This window comes from Oncorhynchus keta, chromosome 4 (assembly GCF_023373465.1).
Source record: "Oncorhynchus keta strain PuntledgeMale-10-30-2019 chromosome 4, Oket_V2, whole genome shotgun sequence".
Lineage (NCBI taxonomy): Eukaryota > Metazoa > Chordata > Actinopteri > Salmoniformes > Salmonidae > Oncorhynchus > Oncorhynchus keta.
The window spans coordinates 77,872,113-77,894,224 of record NC_068424.1 but is presented as its reverse complement, the minus strand read 5'-3'; the positions used below and the strand labels follow the sequence as shown (position 1 = coordinate 77,894,224).

At 42.4% G+C, this 22,112-nt stretch overlaps 1 protein-coding gene across 2 annotated transcripts in view; it reads right to left on the bottom strand.

The window, feature by feature from the left end:
* Nucleotides 1–546: 546 nt before the first annotated feature.
* The window catches only part of LOC118376314 (gamma-aminobutyric acid receptor subunit beta-2-like), a 93,012-nt gene continuing 71,446 nt past the window's right edge, over nucleotides 547–22,112 (bottom strand). The window contains exons 6-10 of one of the 2 annotated variants that reach the window (XM_052516611.1): nucleotides 11,035–11,172; nucleotides 10,645–10,797; nucleotides 6,259–6,503; nucleotides 5,776–5,916; nucleotides 547–3,116 (exon numbers count right to left, since the gene is read on the bottom strand). In XM_052516611.1, coding sequence (XP_052372571.1) covers nucleotides 2,730–3,116; nucleotides 5,776–5,916; nucleotides 6,259–6,503; nucleotides 10,645–10,797; nucleotides 11,035–11,172 — 1,064 coding nt within the window. In that variant the 3' untranslated portion in view covers nucleotides 547–2,729. The remainder of the gene's footprint in view (nucleotides 3,117–5,775; nucleotides 5,917–6,258; nucleotides 6,504–10,644; nucleotides 10,798–11,034; nucleotides 11,173–22,112) is intronic. The other variant, XM_052516612.1, reaches the window with a different exon arrangement.

The following is a 22,112-nucleotide window of genomic DNA, read 5'->3' as shown; positions in this document are numbered from 1 at the left end:
ATAGAAATGGATGCACTGCTGTGTTCTGAACCCATTATGAAGACAGAGAGAGAGAGAGAGAGAGAGAGAGAGAGAGAGAGAGAGAGAGAGAGAGAGAGAGAGAGAGACAGAGAGAGAGAGAGAGAGAGAGAGAGAGAGAGAGAGAGAGAGAGAGAGAGAGAGAGAGAGAGAGAGAGAGAGAGAGAGAGAGAGAGAGAGAGAGAGAGAGAGAGAGAGAGAGAGAGAGAGAGAGAGAGAGAGAGAGAGAGAGAGAGAGAGAGAGAGAGACATCTGCAACCCTATATCTGAGAGAGAGAGAGAGACAGAGAGAGAGAGAGAGCCTCTGATACATATTACATCTGCAACCCTATATCTGTGGCATCATGTTTGCCTGTCCCTCTCAGAGCCTCTGTATACACACAGTCTCTCCCAGTCACATCATGCATTGGACACAGTCTCTCCCAGTCACATCATGCATTGGACACAGTCTCTCCCAGTCACATCATGCATTGGGCACAGTCTCTCCCAGTCACATCATGCATTGGGTATATGAAGTGATATACAGTATAGGCTGAATTAAGTTTTAATTGAATTTAGATACATCTTCATAATGGCTGACAATCAATACACAAGTTATTTACATTAGTCATTATTATGAAATATTACAATTGGAATTTACAGGAACTTTGTACAAAATATGCCTGATGCGTCATGGCAACGTGGTTGATTCATCTCGGGTCCTGTCACAATCATTTCTGGAGAGAAAAAAATGGTTTTGACCCATGCATAAAAAGACTGATGTTTTATTAGAGTCTGGTAGTTGGTAGGTAGTGGTAGAGCTTTAGTTTCCTCGCCGACAAGTAGCTGCTTTGAAAAGTCCACTAGAAAGAAATGGGAAAAAAAATAGAAAACTAAAAGAAGAAACTCAAAGTACAGGGTCCGGAAAAATTACATTCTTATTTTTCTGCAATGAATTTAAGCCTTTTTCATTTGTGATATCTGGCCACGGGACATTTTACCTGTTAGTTAGTTAGACTGCAAAAAAACAAAAAAAACAACTGACCCGTTTAAATAATATAATTCATTCATCATTTTTATACATCTGGTTTTTCATGAATATTTAGTTTATAAAAATGGACCTTGTCCTTTTCAACATGATATTTAAAACCTTATATCTACAATTCATCAAAACAAAAACATAAAACCTAATCACAATGGAACGTGTCAAAGTTCTAGAACCAATAAACTATTGATATGATTCTGGATTAACTAGATTTATGCAGCAACTTTCATTGCAATGAAAGATGGGCTTAGCTCTCTTGATGTCCATCAGCAATGTAAATAAGCACCCCCCTGGGTAATAAATAAATAAAGCAAACCTATCTCCCCTTGATGCCGCCCACACTGGCAATGCAGAGGCAAGGGTTACACAGTACTGTCTCTCTCTTTTAAACCAGGGCAGTTTGATGTGATGGACTACTAGATTCTGAGAAGTACTACAAAGTCAGGTCAAAAACACTTGGCAGGTCAGAGCTTCAAGATCCACCGTCTTACTATACTTTTACATATGAAACCTTCATGGGAACTTCAATGGCCAGAATGGATGATGGGTCATGACCTCTAGGTTAAAGGTCACGAACCCACAAAATGGCAGGACAGAAATGGCTGCACTGAAGACCCATTGGAATGTACATAGAGAAGAGTGCTCCCTATCTACCAGCTGTGGTACTTTCACTTACAGTAGCCCATTGTTGTTGGTCCCCAAATGAAGCCCAAGCTCAGCCTAAGCTATGGGTGTGAAACGAGTGCTGCAGGATTGGTGCCTGCAACACTTCCTGCTACACAGAATAAATAACCTTAACTAGTTAAAAAACAAAATGCTTTGTGCTCCATCGTTAAAGATGAAGATGCAGCAGAAATGAAACAGAAGCATGCTTTTTAAAAGGATGTTTTTGATATACAATAACTATAGGAAAATAATCTGTCAAAGATCAACCCCATTTAAAATCCTTGAGAAAAGCTTTCATGGGATGCAGATAGCTCGGCTATGAACGAAACACACATACTAAAACAAAACAAATCCTTAAAGTAAACACAAGCATAAATATTTGATCCACAGAGAGTTAAGCTACAAATGACAAATATTAGAGTGATATATTGACATTTCTTCGGGAACAGGCACAATGTTTGTCTGTCTGTCTTTTTAAAATCTCTCCTCTCCTCTGTCAGTCATTAGAGGTTATTCCCAGATCAGACAAGTCATGGCAGATAGAAGCTGAGTGTAGAAGAAGTGTTTGGGTGTAGCGCTCCTTCCTTACAAAATTATTTTCTTTTATTTCACACATTTCTTTAAAATGAATCAGAAAAAAAGGTGCGCTGTTTTTTTTTTCCTCTCTCTCTCTCTCTCTCTCTCTCTCTCTCTCTCTCTCTCTCTCTCTCTCTCTCTCTCTCTCTCTCTCTGTCTCCCTCTCTGTCTCTCTGTCTCTGTCTCTCTCTCTCTCTCTCTCTCTCTCTCTCTCTGTCTCTCTCTGTCTCTCTCTCTCTCTCTCTCTGTCTCTCTCTCTCTCTCTCTCTCTCTCTCTCTCTCTCTCTGCCTCTCTGTCTCTCTCTCTCTCTCTCTCTGTCTCTCTCTCTGTCTCTCTCTGTCTCTCTCTCTGTCTCTCTCTGTCTCTCTCTCTCTCTCTCTCTCTCTCTCTCTCTCTCTCTCTCTCTCTCTCTCTCTGTCTCTCTCTCTCTCTCTCTCTCTCTCCTTAGTGAGCGTAGTAGAGCCAGTAGATCACGTTAAAGAAGGAGAACACGGTAGGGAAGATCATCCTGGACCACTTGTCGATAGAGTTCACATCAGCCAGGTCAGGGATGTTGACCTTGAGCTGCGAGGCCCGTCTCCGTAGGCGGGACTTCTTCTGGGTGGCGTGGCGCTCCAGGGCGCTGTGAGGTCCGCCGCCGTAGTTCTGGCGGGCCATGGCGGCCCTACGGTACTGCAGTGTGGAGCTGTCGTAGGCCAGCATGGTGTTGCGGGGATCACCAAGACCCCCAGGGCCCAGGGACCTGGACAGCTCAGAAGGAACACCCCCCATCTCATTCTTCATCTCCAGGGAACCAAACAGGATGTTGTCATCAGTCAGGGAGGCGGTCATCTGTGATACGAGGAGGGGGAGGAAGAGGAGGGGCCGTGAGAGGAAGTGAATGGAGGCAAGGTTCATAGATCTTATTCTTAAATCATCTATGCTTACTTAAAATACTTAGAAGGTGTCTATCTTTACTGTTAATTAAAAGGAATTATGTGTGCGTTTTATTAGTAACGTGTTTTTAGTTGTTCTCTTAGTTTATGATTGAGGGGTTTATCAAATACTGTTCTGTGGTTGTACTAATAGATACTGTTCTGTGGTTGTACTAATAGATACTGTTCTGTGGTTGTACTAATAGATACTGTTCTGTGGTTGTACTAATAGATACTGTTCTGTGGTTGTCCTAATAGATACTGTTCTGTGGTTGTAGTAATAGATACTGTTCTGTGGTTGTACTAATAGATACTGTTCTGTGGTTGTACTAATAGATACTGTTCTGTGGTTGTACTAATAGATACTGTTCTGTGGTTGTACTAATAGATACTGTTCTGTGGTTGTACTAATAGATACTGTTCTGTGGTTGTACTAATAGATACTGTTCTGTGGTTGTCCTAATAGATTACATTTCTGTGGTTGTCAATAGATACTGTCTGTGGTTGTCACATAACTTTAAATTGGCAGTCCTGTAAATATACTATCATATATATATAACTTTAAATTGGCAGTCCTGTAAATATACTATATATATATATATATATATATATACTACCGTTTAAAAGTTTGGGATCACATAGAAATGTCCTTGTTTTTAAAGCAAAGCTCATTTTTTGTCCATTAAAATAACATCAAATTGATCAGAATTAAAGTGTAGACATTGTTAATGTTGTAAATTACTATTGTAGCTGGAAACGGCTGATTTTGAATGTAATATCTACATAGGCGTACAGAGGCCCATTATCAGCAACCATCACTCCTGTGGTCCAATGGCACATTGTGTTAGCTAATCCAAAATTATCATTTAAAAGGCTAATTGATCATTAGAAAACCCTTTTTCAATTATGTTAGCACAGTTGAAAACTGTTGTCCTGATTAAAGAAGCAATACAACTGGCCTTATTTAGACTAGTTGAGTATCTAGAGCATAAGCATTGGTGGGTTCGATTACAGGCTCAAAATGGCCAGAAACTGAAACTCGTCAGTCTATTCTTGTTCTGAGAAATTAAGGCTATTCCATGAGAGAAATTGCCAAGAAACAAGTACAACGCTGTGTACAACTCCCTTAATTGAACAGCGCAAACTGGCTCTAACCAGGATAGAAAGAGGAGTGGGAGGCCCCGGTGCACAACTTCTCTGTTCACGTTGAGACTGGTGTTGAGACTGGTAATGATCAATTAGCCTTTTAAATGATAATTTTGGATTAGCTAACACAATGTGCCATTGGACCACAGGAGTGATGGTTGCTGATAATGGGCCTCTGTACGCCTATGTAGATATTACATTCCAAATCAGTTGTTTCCAGCTACAATAGTCATTTACAACATTAACAATGTCTACACTGTATATCTGATCAATTTATGTTATTTTAACAGTCAAATTTTTTTATTTTCTTTCAAAAACAAGGACATTTCTAAGTGACCCCAAACTTTTGAACGGTAGTGTTATATATATAAATCATTCTCATGGTGAAATTTTCTTCATTGTCATCTCATAATTTCAGCCAGCATGTGGTTAACATTCTGTCTAGTCAGAACAAGACAAACCAAGTAAACAAACAACGTAAACAAAAGGAAGAAATGTGAGAGGATAAAGGTTGAGAGAAACAGTAATAAGGAAATATTGCAAAGATGAAGTAGTGCTTAAGGTTGAAGGTTCAGGGGTCAAAGTTAGGTTTAGGTTAGGAGAGACGCTGTGAGGACTGAGGAAGTGGATCGTAAGTTTCTTCATCCATAGCCTGACTTCAGAATCAAACAAAACATCTCTAAATCAAAAAGATGTTCAACTTAACAGTTGAAAAAAAAATCAATGATATCTGTTGTTTATACTCTGTTCCAAGGCCACTCAGTTGGCAAAACTCAGGATGAGAAATAATATTTTGTCTTTTTCTTCTCTGTTAGGCTGAGTGATAATATGTAACTCAGAATGAGAAATAATACTTAGTCTTTTTCTTCTCTGTTAGGCTGAGTGATAATATGTCACTAACCATCTCATTTCCTTTCAATTGCTTCACTTGTTATTTGGGAGAGTTGTCAATTTACCTCAGATATTCATTTTTCTGTCATACCAACATTAGCTTTGGAATAGTTTTGTAATTACAACCAGCATTTCCTGCCCCCATTTTATAGCTTTCCCATCAATTAAAGGTGTATAATATCTTCACTGAGAAGTAGACTCTGTATCAAATGGCACCCTATTCCCTATATTGGCCCTGGTCAAAAGTAGTGCACTAAATAGAGAGTATGGTGCCATTTGGAACGCAGATTTCAAACTATGCTGTAATTTATTCAACCACTACAATGACGTTTGTCAGGAAAATGCATGAAGAGCAAATCAAGAGAAGGGTAAAAACACACAATGGTGGGAAGTGATGATTAAAGTTGCCTTTAAAAATCTATAGAATCAAATTAAAAGAAATGCACAAAAAAATACTACAGTATTTTCCTCTGATCGGGCGGTGTTGATTCAGATTGATGACATTTGTTAAAGTTTTGACTTTCAAAACCTTCCAGTACCTTATTTCTTTGCTCGCCTAGTCCTAATGCGGCATCGTCCACAAAGATGGGATCCCACATCGTGTCATACGCGTCAATTTCCCTCTGTTTCATTCTGGCATACAGAGCATCATCTCTCTGAACTACATTTCCCACCATCCACTGCAAGCATACAAAATCAGCACTGTTACCATGGAGAAATCGCAGCTTGCTGTCAGATGTTGTCAAATCCTGGTCTAACTAATAAAGATGTATTTTCATTGAACTGTGGTTGACAGATACACATGGCTACACCAATGGGACATGGAGGTGTAGTTGAGTCCTAGTGCAGAGAGAACCCTAGTAAAGGACATCAAGTCAACAGTTGATCACAGAAGCATCACATAAACCTTGAGAGAAAGAATAGCCTGTGTTCTCCTACTGCATCCGACACCACATTACACCATCAACACAACCTCTCTAGAACCATCTGTCCCTACTCCCTTCCTATCCGGAGACACCAACCTTATTGGGGTCGGGTCGGAGTTTCTCGTTGTTGACGACGGCTAGTTTCTCAGCGGCCCTCTTCTGCCTCTGGGGCCCCCGTCCGAAGAAGATGTAGTTGACGAAGGCGTACTCCAGCAGGGCCAGGAAGACGAACACGAAGCAGCCCATCAGGTACATGTCTATGGCCTTGACGTAGGGGATCTTAGGGAGCGTCTCTCTCAGATGGGTGTTGATGGTGGTCATGGTCAACACCGTGGTGATACCTGGAGATCACACTTTACCTTTACAATCACAGCATTCACCAAAAATAATGTCATAAACAAGTCAGCTTTTATAATTGTTATCAAGAAACACTGGAGATCATTGGAAAGAGAATTTAGTCGTAAACAAACAATTAAGAAGATTAATTATCAAACTATGTTTTCAACGTTTACTGTCCTCATCTGCTGCCCAGAATATAAACAGTTTTTCATTATTGTTTTTCAATTGTGCTTTCAATCGAATCGGGAAACGGGGTCGGGAAACGGGGTCGGGAAACAGGGTCGGGAAACAGGGTCGGGAAACAGGGTCGGGAAACGGGGTCGGGAAACGGGGTCGGGAAACAGGGTTGGGAAACAGGGTCGGGAAACAGCCAAAAGGGATATGAGTAGTAAACAAGTCCATAGAGTGTAGTAGTTTGGCACCCTTACAGACCTAATGAACCCATTCAGATGGTTCCTCATTCTCACATAGGTGTTCCTTTTGTCCAGGTGGGAAAGGGCAGTGTGGAGTGCGAGATTGCATCATCTGTGGATCTGTTGGGGCGGTATGTGAATTGGAGTGGGTCTAGTGTATCTGGGAGGATGCTGTTGATGTGAGCCATGATCAGCCTTTCAAAGCACTTCATGGCTACAGAGGTGAGTGCTCCTTGGCGGTAATCATTTAAGCAGGTTACCTTCGCTTCCTTGGGCACAGGGACTATGGTGGTCTGCTTGAAACATGTTGGTATTACATACTTGGTCAGGGACAGGTTGAAAATGTCAGTGAAGACACTTGCCTGTTGGTCAGCACATGATCAGAGTACAGTACACGTCCTGGTAATCCTTCTGCCCCGTGGCCTTGTGAATGTTGACCTGTTTAAAAGGTCTTAATCACATCGGCTACGGAGAGCGTGATCACACAGTCGTCTGGAACAGCTGATGCTCTCATGCATGCTTCAGTATTGCTTGCCTCGAAGCGAGCATAGAAGGCATTTAGCTCGTCTGGTAGGCTTGTGTCACTGGGCAGATCGAGGCTGTGCTTCCCTTTGTAGTCCATAATAGTTTGCAAGCCCTTCCTCATCCGACGAGCGTCGGAGCCGGTGTAGTATGATTCAATCGTAGTCCTGTATTGACGCTTTGCCTGTTTGATGGTTCGTCAGAGGGCATAGCGGGATTTGTTATAAGCTTCTGGGTTTGAGTCCCGCTAATTGAAAGCGGCAGCTCTACCCTTTAGCTCAGTGTGGATGTTGCCTGTAATCCATGGCTTCTGGTTGAGGTATGACACCATTGAGGCACTTATTGATGAAGCCAGTAAATGATGTGGTGTACTCCTCAATGCCATCGGAAAAATCCTGAAACATATTCCAGTCTGTGCTAGCAAAACAGTCCTGTAGCTTAGCATCTGCTTCATAGGACCACTTCAGTATTGACCGAGTCACTGTTTTTTTCCTGCCAGGTTTTGCTTGTAAGCAGGAATCTGGAGGATAGAGTTATGGTCAGATTTGCAAAATGGAGAGTGAGGGAGAGCTTTGTACATGTCTATGTGTGTGGAGTAAAGTTGGTTTAGAGTTTTTTTCCCTCTGGTTGCACATTTAACATGCTGGTAGAAACTAGGCAAAACGGATTTAAGTTTCCCTGCATTAAAGTCCCCGGGCCACTAGGAGCGCCGCCTCTGGATGAGCATTTTCTTGTTTGCTCATGGCCTTATACAGCTTGCTGAGTGTCGTCTTAGTGCCAGCATCGGCTGTGGTGGTAAATACACAGCTATGAAAAATATAGATTTCAACTCTCTTGGTAAATGGTGTGGTCTACAGCTTATCATAAGATACTCTACCTCAGGTGAGGAAAACCTTGAGACTTCCTTGATATTAGATTTTCTTGCACCACCTGTTATTTACAAATAGACACAGACCACCACAACCTTGTCTTACTGGAGGCAGTTGTACTGTCTTGCCGATGGAGCAAAAACCCAGCCAGCTGTATGTTATCCATGTAGTCATTCAGCCACGACTCAGTGAAACATAAAATATCACAGTTTTTAATGTCCCATTGGTAGGATAGTCTTGATAGGAGCTCATCCATTTTGTTATCCAATGATTGCACGTTGACTAATAGGACTGATGGTAGAGGGCGTTGGATCCTTACAAAGGCACATTATCTATCATTGTGTTCGCTACGTTAGATTTCTGCGTTATCTATCCATTGTGTTCGCTACGTTAGATTTCTGCATTATCTATCCATTGTGTTTGATACGTTAGATTTCTGCGTTATCTATCCATTGTGTTGGATATGTTAGATTTATGCATTATCTATCCATTGTGTTGGATATGTTAGATTTCTGCATTATCTATCCATTGTGTTGGATATGTTCGATTTCTGCATTATCTATCCATTGTGTTCGATACGTTAGATTTCTACATTATTTCATCTGCATTTGGTCAGATTCATAAGTATTATACATAACTCTGCCATCCATCGGCCACGCAGTCGCACAGCTAACTACGCCTGTCCGTGCTGCTTTCCCCATGGCCTCTGATACCATCTAGAGCTAGAATTAACAATACACAGGGCTCATGTTCAGGACAGGGCTCATGTTCAGGACAGGGCTCATGTTCAGGACAGGGCTCATGTTCAGGACTGGGCTGATGTTCAGACCAGGGCTCATGTTCAGGACTGGGCTGATGTTCAGACCAGGGCTCATGTTCAGGACAGGGCTCATGTTCAGGACTGGGCTCATGTTCAGGACAGGGCTCATGTTCAGGACAGGGCTCATGTTCAGGACTGGGCTCATGTTCAGACAAGGGCTCATGTTCAGGACAGGGCTCATGTTCAGGACAGGGCTCATGTTCAGGACTGGGCTCATGTTCAGACCAGGGCTCATGTTCAGGACAGGGCTCATGTTCAGGACAGGGCTCATGTTCAGGATTGGGCTCATGTTCAGACCAGGGCTCATGTTCAGACCAGGGCTCATGTTCAGGACTGGGCTCATGTTCAGGACAGGGCTCATGTTCAGGACAGGGCTCATATTCAGGACTGGGCTCATGTTCAGACCAGGGCTCATGTTCAGGACTGGGCTCATGTTCAGACCAGGGCTCATGTTCAGGACAGGGCTCATGTTCAGGACAGGGCTCATGTTCAGACAAGGGCTCATATTCAGGACAGGGCTCATGTTCAGGACAGGGCTCATGTTCAGACAAGGGCTCATATTCAGGACAGGGCTCATGTTCAGACCAGGGCTCATATTCAGGACTGGGCTCATGTTCAGGACTGGGCTCATGTTCAGACAAGGGCTCATGTTCAGACCAGGGCTCATGCTCAGACCAGGGCTCATGTTCAGACCAGGGCTCATGTTCAGACCAGGGCTCATGTTCAGGACAGGGCTCATGTTCAGGACAGGGCTCATGTTCAGACCAGGGCTCATGTTCAGGACAGGGCTCATGTTCAGGACAGGGCTCATGTTCAGGACAGGGCTCATGTTCAGGACAGGGCTCATGTTCAGGACTGGGCTCATGTTCAGACCAGGGCTCATGTTCAGGACAGGGCTATATGAAAACTGGACACCGGGGATATATTCAGCTATTTAAACCTGGACATTGGGGATAGATAAACCAGTCAGGTGAATATTTAGGCAGCATTGTTTACAAATGAGAAAGACACACAGACAGAGAAAGCCAACCATCCAGCCAATCAACCAGCAAGCCAAACAACCAACCAGCCAATCAACAAGCATAAGAGAAAAGCTCATCAGAAAAACAACAAACAGGATCCAGTTCCACCTGACAATCACCTGACAATCACCTGACACAGGTCAGTGGGCTGAGGCACTCATTAGGACCTTATCCTGGCCAATAACCCTGGTTTCACAAATCATTCACGGTACTGATATAATTGTCATTGGATAGCAATACGATCAAGGTGCAAGGTGTATATGTCATTACTATCGTATCTTGTTTAGGGCAGAATATTAATGCTCCATTTCTTTCTTTTATATGTCACCCATGAACAACAATGCATATTTTACATGACATTTCAAAACAATGTGAACACTATGACACCAATGTTTGTAAACATGGCTATATTGTATAAGTTTAATTTTATTGATTGATTGACTGACTGACGGATGAATCTCGATGGCTTTATTGATCGAATCGATGGGCAATCTTACCCAGAGCCACTCTGGCAGCGGAGGCATCATAGTTGATCCAGAAGGAGACCCAAGACAGGATGGTGATCAGGATAGAGGGCATGTAGGTCTGAAGGATAAAGTAGCCGATGTTCCTCTTCAGCTTGAAGCTCAGAGACAGACGGGGATAGGAACCTGCATGGAGGAAAACAGACAGAACTTTTAAAAAATTAATACATTTAGCTTTATTTAACCAGGTAAACCATTGAGAATACACAGTAGTGTACAATAATGACCTGAAGTGGAAGGAATAAGAACTCTAAAGCATAGACAGGTATTATACAGAATATAAGTGCATCAACCCCTGAAAATCTACAGTATAACCGTAGATATACATAGGTATACTGTATCAAAATGGCCGCCACTGTGTACCTGTAGAGAAGACCACGTTCTTGGAGACCAGCTTGTAGTCCACGATGGAGAACTGAGGCAGCTCTATTCTCTCCACCCCAGACACAGCTCCATCTCCCCCTCGCCAGTAGAACTCAATGTCATCAGTGGTGTAGCCATCTGGTCAAACACAGGTACTAGAGTCTTAGAATACATACCAAACTAACCTAGTGGGCCAACATGGGAGCAATGCTCAAATGGCTACGGGCAATGTCAAAAGACAGGGACACGAGGCTCTCGCACATGTTGACATGATGGTTTTCCTCAAAGGTTCTATTCTTGGTCCTGTAATGCTTACTATTTACATCAATTATTTATATTCTGGTTTGTCAAATGCTACTAGAGAACATAATGGTTGGTTTAATAATACATGCAATTAGAGATGGAGATTACAGAGGACTTTCAGGGGACCAAAAACTGTCAGCTAACTTGGTAGATCCTCTGTTCACCTTCTATTGTGATAACTCTTCCATTGTGATAACTATTCTATTCTGATAACTCTTCTATTCTGATAACTCTTCTGTTGTGATAACTCTTCCATTGTGATAACTCTTCTATTGTGATAACCCTTCTATTGTGATAACTCTTCTATTCTGATAACTCTTCTATTGTGATAACTCTTCTATTGTGATAACTCTTCTATTGTGATAACTCTTCTATTGTGATAACTCTTCTATTCTGATAACTCTTCTATTCTGATAACTCTTCTATTCTGATAACCCTTCTATTGTGATAACTCTTCTATTGTGATAACTCTTCTGTTGTGATAACCCTTCTATTGTGATAACCCTTCTATTCTGATAACTCTTCTATTGTGATAACCCTTCTGTTGTGATAACCCTTCTATTGTGATAACCCTTCTATTCTGATAACTCTTCTATTGTGATAACCCTTCTGTTGTGATAACCCTTCTATTGTGATAACTCTTCTATTGTGATAACCGATCTGTTGTGATAACTCTTCTATTCTGATAACTCTTCTGTTGTGTTATCCCTTCTGTTCTGTTAGCTTCACCCTTTGTCATATAGAGCATCATAACACAGGCAGCATGCAGGCGGTGCAGGCATTTCCCCTCTCTCTTTGTCTCCCTCCATATCTCTCTCCCTCTCTTTCTACGTCTCTCTCTCTCCATATCTCTCTCTCTCGCTCTCTCTCAACCCCCCCCTCTCTCCATATCTCTCACCCTCTTTCTCAACCCCTCTTCTCTCTCTCTCTGTCTCTTTCTCTGTTTAGCCTCACTCTCTCTCTCTCTCTCTCTCTCTCTCTCTCTCTCTCTCTCTCTCTCTCTCTCTGTTTAACCCCCCTCTCTCTCTGTTTAACCCCCCTCTCTCTCTCTCTCTCTCTGTTTCACCCCCTCTCTCTCTCTCTCTCTCTCTGTTTAACCCCTCTCTCTCCCACTCTCCTTCTCTGTGTACCACTTCCTCTGTTTAACCCCTCTCTCTCTCCCACTCTCCTTCTCTGTGTACCACTTCCTCTGCTTGCCACTCATAATAAGAGGCAGTGACCTATTTAGACGCAATGAATAATTAAACTCTCAGCCTTTGATTTTCTGAAAAATGAAGACATAATTCCTCCCTCTGCCTCGCTCTGACACAGGATAGATGGATAGATAGGAGTGGCGATAAGATTAATAACACTATAGCTGGTTATTGTAATGGTGTGGCCAGTCAGTCATTGAGTTATCTAATGCTATATGAGACGGATGGATGAAGAACCAGATACTATAGAAACACTACCACTGTCAAAACACAGCATATCCCACTTCTGACACCAATGTAGCTCGTCATTGTCATTGTCTATCATTGAGACTTGTAATGCCTACACTGACAGTTAAGGCTCAGATGGTACAGAATAGAAAAACTACCAGTATCAAACTACAACCTAGCCCAAGCCAAAAACATAGTACTGTAGCTAATCCGTGTGTAAAAGCATGCAGCACCAACTACAGTCCACTAGTACTACGCAGTAGGAACTGTCTCTCCGGCTTATCCACAGTACTAATGGAACAGCTCAGTATCACCCCAATTAGCCTATCCGCATCCACCACGCTGCGGGTTCTAATGTGTTGTTGACTTCCGATCAACAGAGTGTGGACAGGGCCAGCCAAGAGACTATGAGGCTGGGGAGGGGAGGACGGCTCGTCTGCCATGTGTGTGTGCGTGTGCATTTGTCGATGTGTATGCTGGGTTTAGGGTTATGAAATATTGTGTGGTTGAAGGGCGGGTGGGTGGCAGGCGGATTGAAATAAAGAGAACGTAATACCTTTAAAAAATCCATAAATGTATAATTCTTCTGCAATTTATATCTATGGGCTACATTTAGAGGCTACATTATTTCATTATTTTAGGCTATCTGGCATTAGTACCTATGAGTAAGACGTAGGTCCGAACTGTATGAGCCTCCATCCTAATCACCAAATGCTTTTGGGATGAGGCAGAAGAAGTTAACGTCGAACCACGGAAACAAAAAAGACAATGTCAGAGCTTAATTGATTTCAGAGAAAAGCTGTGAAATGGAGAGTTGAAGATAAAGAGAAGGCAGGGCCAGAAAAGGCATGTTTGAGAAAGATTTGGTGAAGTGGTGAAACAGGATGATATCAGCTACCCTACTGGTCAAACGTTTTAGAACTCATTCAAGGATTTTTACTTTTTTTTTATTACTATTTTCTACATTGCAGAATAATAGTGAAAACTTCAAAACTATGAACTAACACACGTGGAATCATGTAGAATTAACAGGTGTGCCTCCTTAAAAGTACATTTGTAGAATTTCTTTCCTTATTAATGCATTTGAGCCAATCAGATGTGTTGTGACAAGGTAGAGGGAGTATACAGAAGATAGCCCCTATTTGGTAAAATACCAAGTCCATATTATGTCAAGAACAGCTCAATGTTTTTTCACCTTTATTTAACCAGGTAGGTCAGTTGAGAACAAGTTCTCATTTACAACTGTGACCTGGCCAAGATAAAGCAAAGCAGTGGGACACAAACAACAACACAGAGTTTCACATGGGATAAACAAACATACAGTCAATAACACAAGAGACAAATCTGTATACAGTGTGTGAAAATGAAGTAAGGAGGTAAGACAATAAATAGGGCAATAGTGGCGAAGTAATTACAATTTAGCAATTTACACTGGAGTGACATACAGTTTAGTCAAAAGTTTACATACACTTAGGTTGGAGTCATTAAAACTCGTTTTTCAACCACTCCACAAATGTCTTGTTAACAAACTTGAGTTTTGGCAAGTTGGCTAGGACATTTACTTTGTGCATGACACAAGTCATTTTTCCAACAATTGTTAACAGACGGATTATTTCACTTATAATTCACTGTATCACAATTCCTGTGGGTCAGAAGTTTACATACACTAAGTTGACTGTGCCTTTAAACAGCTTGGAAAATTCCAGAAATGATGTCATGACTCATCATTTGAGTCAATTGGAGGTGTACTTGTGGATGTATTTCAAGGCCTACCTTCAAATTCACTGCCTCTTTGCTTGACATCATGGGAAAATCAAAAGAAATCAGCCAAGACCTCAGAAAAAAATGTGTAGACCTCCACAAGTCTGGATGATCCTTGGGAGCAATTTCCAAACACCTGAAGGTACCATGTTCATCTGTACGAACAATAGTGGGCAATAGTGAGCAAGTATGAACACCATGGGACCACACAGCCGTCATACAGCTCAGGAAGGAGACGCGTTCCGTCTCCTAGAGATGAACGTACTTTGGTGCAAAAAGTGCAAATCAATCCCAGAACAACAGCAAAGGACCTTGTGAAGATGCTGGAGGAAACAGGTACACAAGTATCTATATCCACAATAAAATGACTCCTATATCCTAAAACGAGTCCTATAGCGACATAATCTGAAAGGAAGCAAGGAAGAAGCCACCGCTCCAAAACCGCCATAAAAAAAGCCAGACTACGGTTTGCAACTGCAGATGGGGATGAAGATCGTACTTTTGGGAGAAATGTCCTCTGGCCTGATGAAACAAAAATAGAACTGTTTGGCTATGATGATCATCGTTATGTTTGGTGGAAAAAGGGGGAGGCTTGCAAGCCGAAGAACACCATCCCAACCGTGAAGCCCGGGGGTGGCAGCATCATGTTGTGGGGGTGCTTCGCTGCAGTAGGGACTGGTGCACTTCACAATATAGATGGCATCATGAGGATGGAAAATTTGGTGGATATATTGAAGCAACATCTTCAATATAGAAGGCATCAGTCAGGAAGATAAAGCTTGGTCACAAATGGGTCTTCCAAATGGACAATGACCCCAAGCATACTTCCAAATTTGTGGCAAAATGGCTTAAGGACATCAAAGTCAAGGTATTGCAGTGGCCATCACAAAGCCCTGACCTCAATCCAATAGAAAATTTGTGGGCAGGACTGATAAAGCTTGTGCAAGGAAGGAGGCCTACAAACCTGACTCAGTTACACCAGCTTTGTCAGGAGGAATGGGCCATAATTCACCCAACTTATTGTGGGAAGCTTGTGGAAGGCTACATGAAACGTTTGACCCAAATGAACCAATTTAAAGGCAAATCTACCAAACACGAATCGAGTGCATGTAACCTTCTGACCCACTGGGAATGTGATGAAAGAAATAAAAGCTGAAATAAATCATTCTCTCTACTATTATTCTGACATTTCACATTCTTAAAATAAAGTGGTGATCCTAACTGACCTAAAGACAGGGAATTTAGACAGGATTAAGTGTTATGATTCAAAAGGGCGCCAGAAGAAATGACGGCCAACTGCTTACGGTCCAGTACCTCACTGGGACTAAGCTGCCTGCCATCCGGGACCTCTACACCAAGCAGTGTCAGAGGAAGGCCCTAAAAATGGTCAAAGACCCCAGCCACCCCAGTCATAGACTGTTCTCTCTACTACCGCATGGCAAGTGGTGCCGGAGTTCCAAGTCTAGGACAAAAAGGCTTCTCAACAGTTTTTACCCCCAAGCCATAAGACTCCTGAACAGGTAATCTAATGGCTACCCGGACTATTTGCATTCTGTGTCCCCCCCCCCAACACCTCTTTTTACATTGCTGCTACTCTCTGTTTATCATATATGCATAGTCACTTTAACTATACATTCATGTACATACTACCTCAATTGGGCTGACCAACCAGTGCTCCCGCACATTGGCTACCCGGGCTGTCTGCATTGTGTCCCACCCACCACCCGCCAACCCCTCTTTTACACTATTGCTACTCTCTGTTCATCATATATGCATAGTCACTTTAACCATATCTACATGTACATACTACCTCAATCAGCCTGACTAACCAGTGTCTATATGTAGCCTTGCTACTTTTATAGCCTCGCTACTGTATATAGTCTCTCTAGTGTATATAGCCTCTACTGTATATAGCCTCTCTACTGTATATAGCCTCTCTACTGTATATAGCCTCTTTACTGTATATATCCTCTTTACTGTATATAGCCTCTACTGTATATAGCCTCTCTACTGTATATAGCCTCTACTGTATATAGCCTCTCTACTGTATATAGCCTCTCTACTGTATATAGCCTCTACTGTATATAGCCTCTCTACTGTATATAGTCTCTACTGTATATAGTCTCTACTGTATTTCGCCTCTACTGTATATAGCCTCTCTACTGTATATAGCCTCTCTACTGTATATAGCCTCTACTGTATATAGCCTCTCTACTGTATATAGCCTCTCTACTGTATATAGCCTCTACTGTATATAGCCTCTCTACTGTATATAGCCTCTACTGTATATAGCCTCTCTACTGTATATAGCCTCTCTACTGTATATAGCCTCTACTGTATATAGCCTCTCTACTGTATATAGTCTCTACTGTATATAGCCTCTACTGTATATAGCCTCTCTACTGTATATAGCCTCTCTACTGTATATAGCCTCTACTGTATATAGCCTCTACTGTATATAGCCTCTCTACTGTATATAGCCTCTACTGTATATAGCCTCTACTGTATATAGCCTCTCTACTGTATATAGCCTCTCTACTGTATATAGCCCCTCTACTGTATATAGCCTCTACTGTATATAGCCTCTCTACTGTATATAGCCTCTACTGTATATAGCCTCTCTACTGTATATAGCCTCTCTACTGTATATAGCCTCTACTGTATATAGCCTCTCTACTGTATATAGTCTCTACTGTATATAGTCTCTACTGTATTTCGCCTCTACTGTATATAGCCTCTCTACTGTATATAGCCTCTCTACTGTATATAGCCTCTACTGTATATAGCCTCTCTACTGTATATAGCCTCTACTGTATATAGCCTCTACTGTATATAGCCTCTCTACTGTATATAGCCTCTACTGTATATAGCCTCTCTACTGTATATAGCCTCTCTACTGTATATAGCCTCTACTGTATATAGCCTCTCTACTGTATATAGTCTCTACTGTATATAGCCTCTACTGTATATAGCCTCTCTACTGTATATAGCCTCTACTGTATATAGCCTCTACTGTATATAGCCTCTCTACTGTATATAGCCTCTACTGTATATAGCCTCTACTGTATATAGCCTCTCTACTGTATATAGTCTCTACTGTATATAGCCTCTACTGTATATAGCCTCTACTGTATATAGCCTCTCTACTGTATTTAGCCTCTACTGTATATAGCCTCTCTACTGTATATAGCCTCTACTGTATATAGCCTCTCTACTGTATATAGCCTCTCTACTGTATATAGCCTCTACTGTATATAGCCTCTCTACTGTATATAGTCTCTACTGTATATAGCCTCTACTGTATATAGCCTCTCTACTGTATATAGCCTCTCTACTGTATATAGCCTCTACTGTATATAGCCTCTCTACTGTATATAGCCTCTACTGTATATAGCCTCTCTACTGTATATAGCCTCTCTACTGTATATAGCCTCTACTGTATATAGCCTCTCTACTGTATATAGCCTCTACTGTATATAGCCTCTCTACTGCATGTAGCCTCTTTTTACTGTTGTTTTATTTCATTACTTTCCTATTGTTCACCTAATACCTTTTTTGCACTATATGTTAGAGCCTCTAAGTAAGCATTTCACTGTAAGGTCTGTTGTATTCAGCGTACATGACAAATAAACTTTGATTTGATGTCAGGAATTGTGAAAAATGTAGTTTAAAATTGTCAATGTATTTGGCTAAGGTGTATGTAAACTTCCGACTTCAACTGGAGCCTTACTATTAACTCCTGCAGAATTAATGCAGTAAAATGATCCACCAAATGTATGCAAAATGTTGACACGGCAAGGAGTGGAGAAATATGATTTCTTGCTTTCAGCATCTTGAGAGAATGTGAATTTGCAGTTATAGCACCTCAACGGATGGTCCCTCTTTACATCATTGTAAATTTGTCATCATAGGCCATCATTAGAATTTGTCCTAAAGTGACTTGCCTAGTTAAATACATTTTTAAAAGCTGATAGTATTTCAACCACATAAAATAATTATGCATCCAAGCCAAAGTGAAATCTTATCAGTCTGGCCGGTTGTGGGCGGGTGCAGTTGACCAAACAGCTGACCCGCGCATCACTACTGTGAGTGTGTGCGTGCTTGCCTTGTGTGTGTGTGTATGTAGATGTGTGTGTATGTGCATGTGTGTGTGTAGCTGGTCAGAAAAGGGCAGATAGAGCCCGAGGCGGGGAGGGGGGGGGAGGTTCTGGTTGGTTATTCAGTTTGAATCAGATCTATTAGTTCTGGCCCATTGTTCTCTATCTTCAACACTGCTCCTTCTGGGACAGACGTTTGTCAACCAATCACATCACTGGGCTTGTCCGTCCGTCCAGGGAGGTGGTTGTTATGTTATGTGAGTCCAGGGAGAGAGAGAGAGTTTGAGAGAGAGTTTGAGAGAGTTTGAGAGAGAGAGAGCGAGAGAGAGAGAGAGAGAGAGAGAGAGAGAGAGAGTTTGAAATAGAGAGTTTGAGAGAGAGTGAATGAGAGAGAGGGCGAGAGAGAGAGAAAGAGAGAGAGAATGCATGTGCATTTGTGTGTGTGTGTTAGAGTTGTGTGTGTTTTGTGTGTGTATATAAGGTATTCAAAGGGGGTAGTAGAGGAATACATCAATAACTACACAATCTGTAGCCAGCCAGACAGTACTATCATCTACCATGGGATCTGTAGCCAGCCAGACAGTACTATCATCTACCATGGGATCTGTAGCCAGCCAGACAGTACTATCATCTACCATGGGATCTGTAGCCAGCCAGACCGTACTATCACCTACCATGGGATCTGTAACCAGCCAGACAGTACTATCATCTACCATGGTATCTGTAGCCAGCCAGACAGTACTATCATCTACCATGGGATCTGTAGCCAGCCAGACAGTACTATCATCTACCATGGGATCTGTAGCCAGCCAGACAGTACTATCATCTACCATGGGATCTGTAGCCAGCCAGACAGTACTATCATCTACCATGGGATCTGTAGCCAGCCAGACAGTACTATCATCTACCATGGGATCTGTAACCAGCCAGACAGTACTATCATCTACCATGGGATCTGTAGCCAGCCAGACAGTACTATCATCTACCATGGGATCTGTAACCAGCCAGACAGTACTATCATCTACCATGGGATCTGTAGCCAGCCAGACAGTACTATTATCTACCATGAGACCTGTAGCCAGCCAGACAGTACTATCATCTACCATGGGATCTGTAACCAGCCAGACAGTACTATCATCTACCATGATGAGATCTGTAGCCAGCCAGACAGTACTATCATCTACCATGAGACCTGTAACCAGCCAGACAGTACTATCATCTACCATGGGATCTGTAACCAGCCAGACAGTACTATCATCTACCATGATGAGATCTGTAGCCAGCCAGACAGTACTATCATCTACCATGGGATCTGTAGCCAGCCAGACAGTACTATTATCTACCATGAGACCTGTAACCAGCCAGACAGTACTATCACCTACCATGGGATCTGTAGCCAGCCAGACAGTACTATTATCTACCATGAGACCTGTAGCCAGCCAGACAGTACTATCATCTACCATGGGATCTGTAGCCAGCCAGACAGTACTATCATCTACCATGAGACCTGTAACCAGCCAGACAGTACTATCACCTACCATGGGATCTGTAGCCAGCCAGCCAGACAGTACTATCATCTACCATGGGATCTGTAGCCAGCCAGACAGTACTATCATCTACCATGGGATCTGTAGCCAGCCAGACAGTACTATCACCTACCATGGGATCTGTAACCAGCCAGACAGTACTATCATCTACCATGATGAGATCTGTAGCCAGCCAGACCGTACTATCACCTACCATGGGATCTGTAACCAGCCAGACAGTACTATCATCTACCATGGTATCTGTAGCCAGACAGCCGGACAGTACTATCACCTACCATGGGATCTGTAGCCAGCCAGACAGTACTATCATCTACCATGGGATATGTAGCCAGCCAGACAGTACTATCACCTACCATGGGATCTGTAGCCAGACAGTACTATCATCTACCATGGGATCTGTAGCCAGCCAGACAGTACTATCATCTACCTTGGGATATGTAGCCAGCCAGACAGTACCATCTACCATGGGATCTGTAGCCAGACAGTACTATCATCTACCATGGGATCTGTAGCCAGCCAGACAGTACTATCATCTACCATGGGATATGTAGACAGTACTATCATCTACCATGATCAGCCAGACAGTACTATCATCTACCATGAATGCCAGATCGTACTATCACCTACCATGATCTGTAGCCAGACAGCCAGACAGTACTATCATCTACCATGATGAGATGATGGTCCATCTCTGGGATCTGTAGCCAGACAGTTGGTCTGAGCATGGCGCTATCATCTACCATGGGATCTGTAACGCCAGGGACAGTACTATCATCTAGTGGGACAGTACTATTATCTATGAGACCTGTAGCCAGCCAGACAGTACCACTACCATGGGATCTGTAACCAGAATGTATGCATCTACATGATTGTAAGTCGACAGTACTATCATCTACCATGAGACCTAACCAGCCAGACAGTACTATCATCTAAATGGCATATATTATGAGATCTGTAGCCAGCCAGACAGTACTACCATCTACCATGATGAGATCTATAGTGAGCCAGACAGTACTATAATCTACCATGAGATCTGTAGCCAGCCAGCCAGTACTATCATCTTCCATGATGAGATCTGTAGCCAGCCAGACAGTACTACCATCTACCATGATGAGATCTGTAGCCAGCCAGACAGTACTATCATCTACCATGATGAGATCTGTAGCGAGCCAGACAGTACTATCATCTACCATGGGATCTGTAGCCAGCCAGACAGTACTACCATCTACCATGATGAGATCTGTAGCGAGCCAGACAGTACTATCATCTACCATGAGATCTGTAGCCAGCCAGCCAGTACTATAATCTACCATGATGAGATATGTAGCCAGCCAGCCAGTACTACCATCTACCATGATGAGATATGTAGCCAGCCAGACAGTACTATAATCTACCATGAGATCTGTAGCCAGCCAGCCAGTACTATCATCTACCATGATGAGATCTGTAGCCAATCAGACAGTACTATCATCTACCGCCTTTCGTTCCAGTACTCTGCTGCCTGTGACTGGAACGAATTGCAAAAATCGCTGAAGTTGGAGACTTTTATCTCCCTCACCAACTTCAAACATCAGCTATCCGAGCAGCTAACCGATCGCTGCAGCTGTACATAGTCTATAGGTAAATAGCTCACCCATTTTCACCTACCTCATTCCCATACTGTTTTTATACTGTTTTTATTTATTTACTTTTCTGCTCTTTTGCACACCAATATCTCTACCTGTACATGACCATCTGATCATTTATCACTCCAGTGTTAATCTGCAAAATTGTATTATTCGCCTACCTCCTCATGCCTTTTGCACACATTGTATATAGACTGCCCATTTTTTCTACTGTGTTATTGACTTGCTAATTGTTTACTCCATGTGTAACTCTGTGTTGTCTGTTCACACTGCTATGCTTTATCTTGGCCAGGTCGCAGTTGCAAATGAGAACTTGTTCTCAAC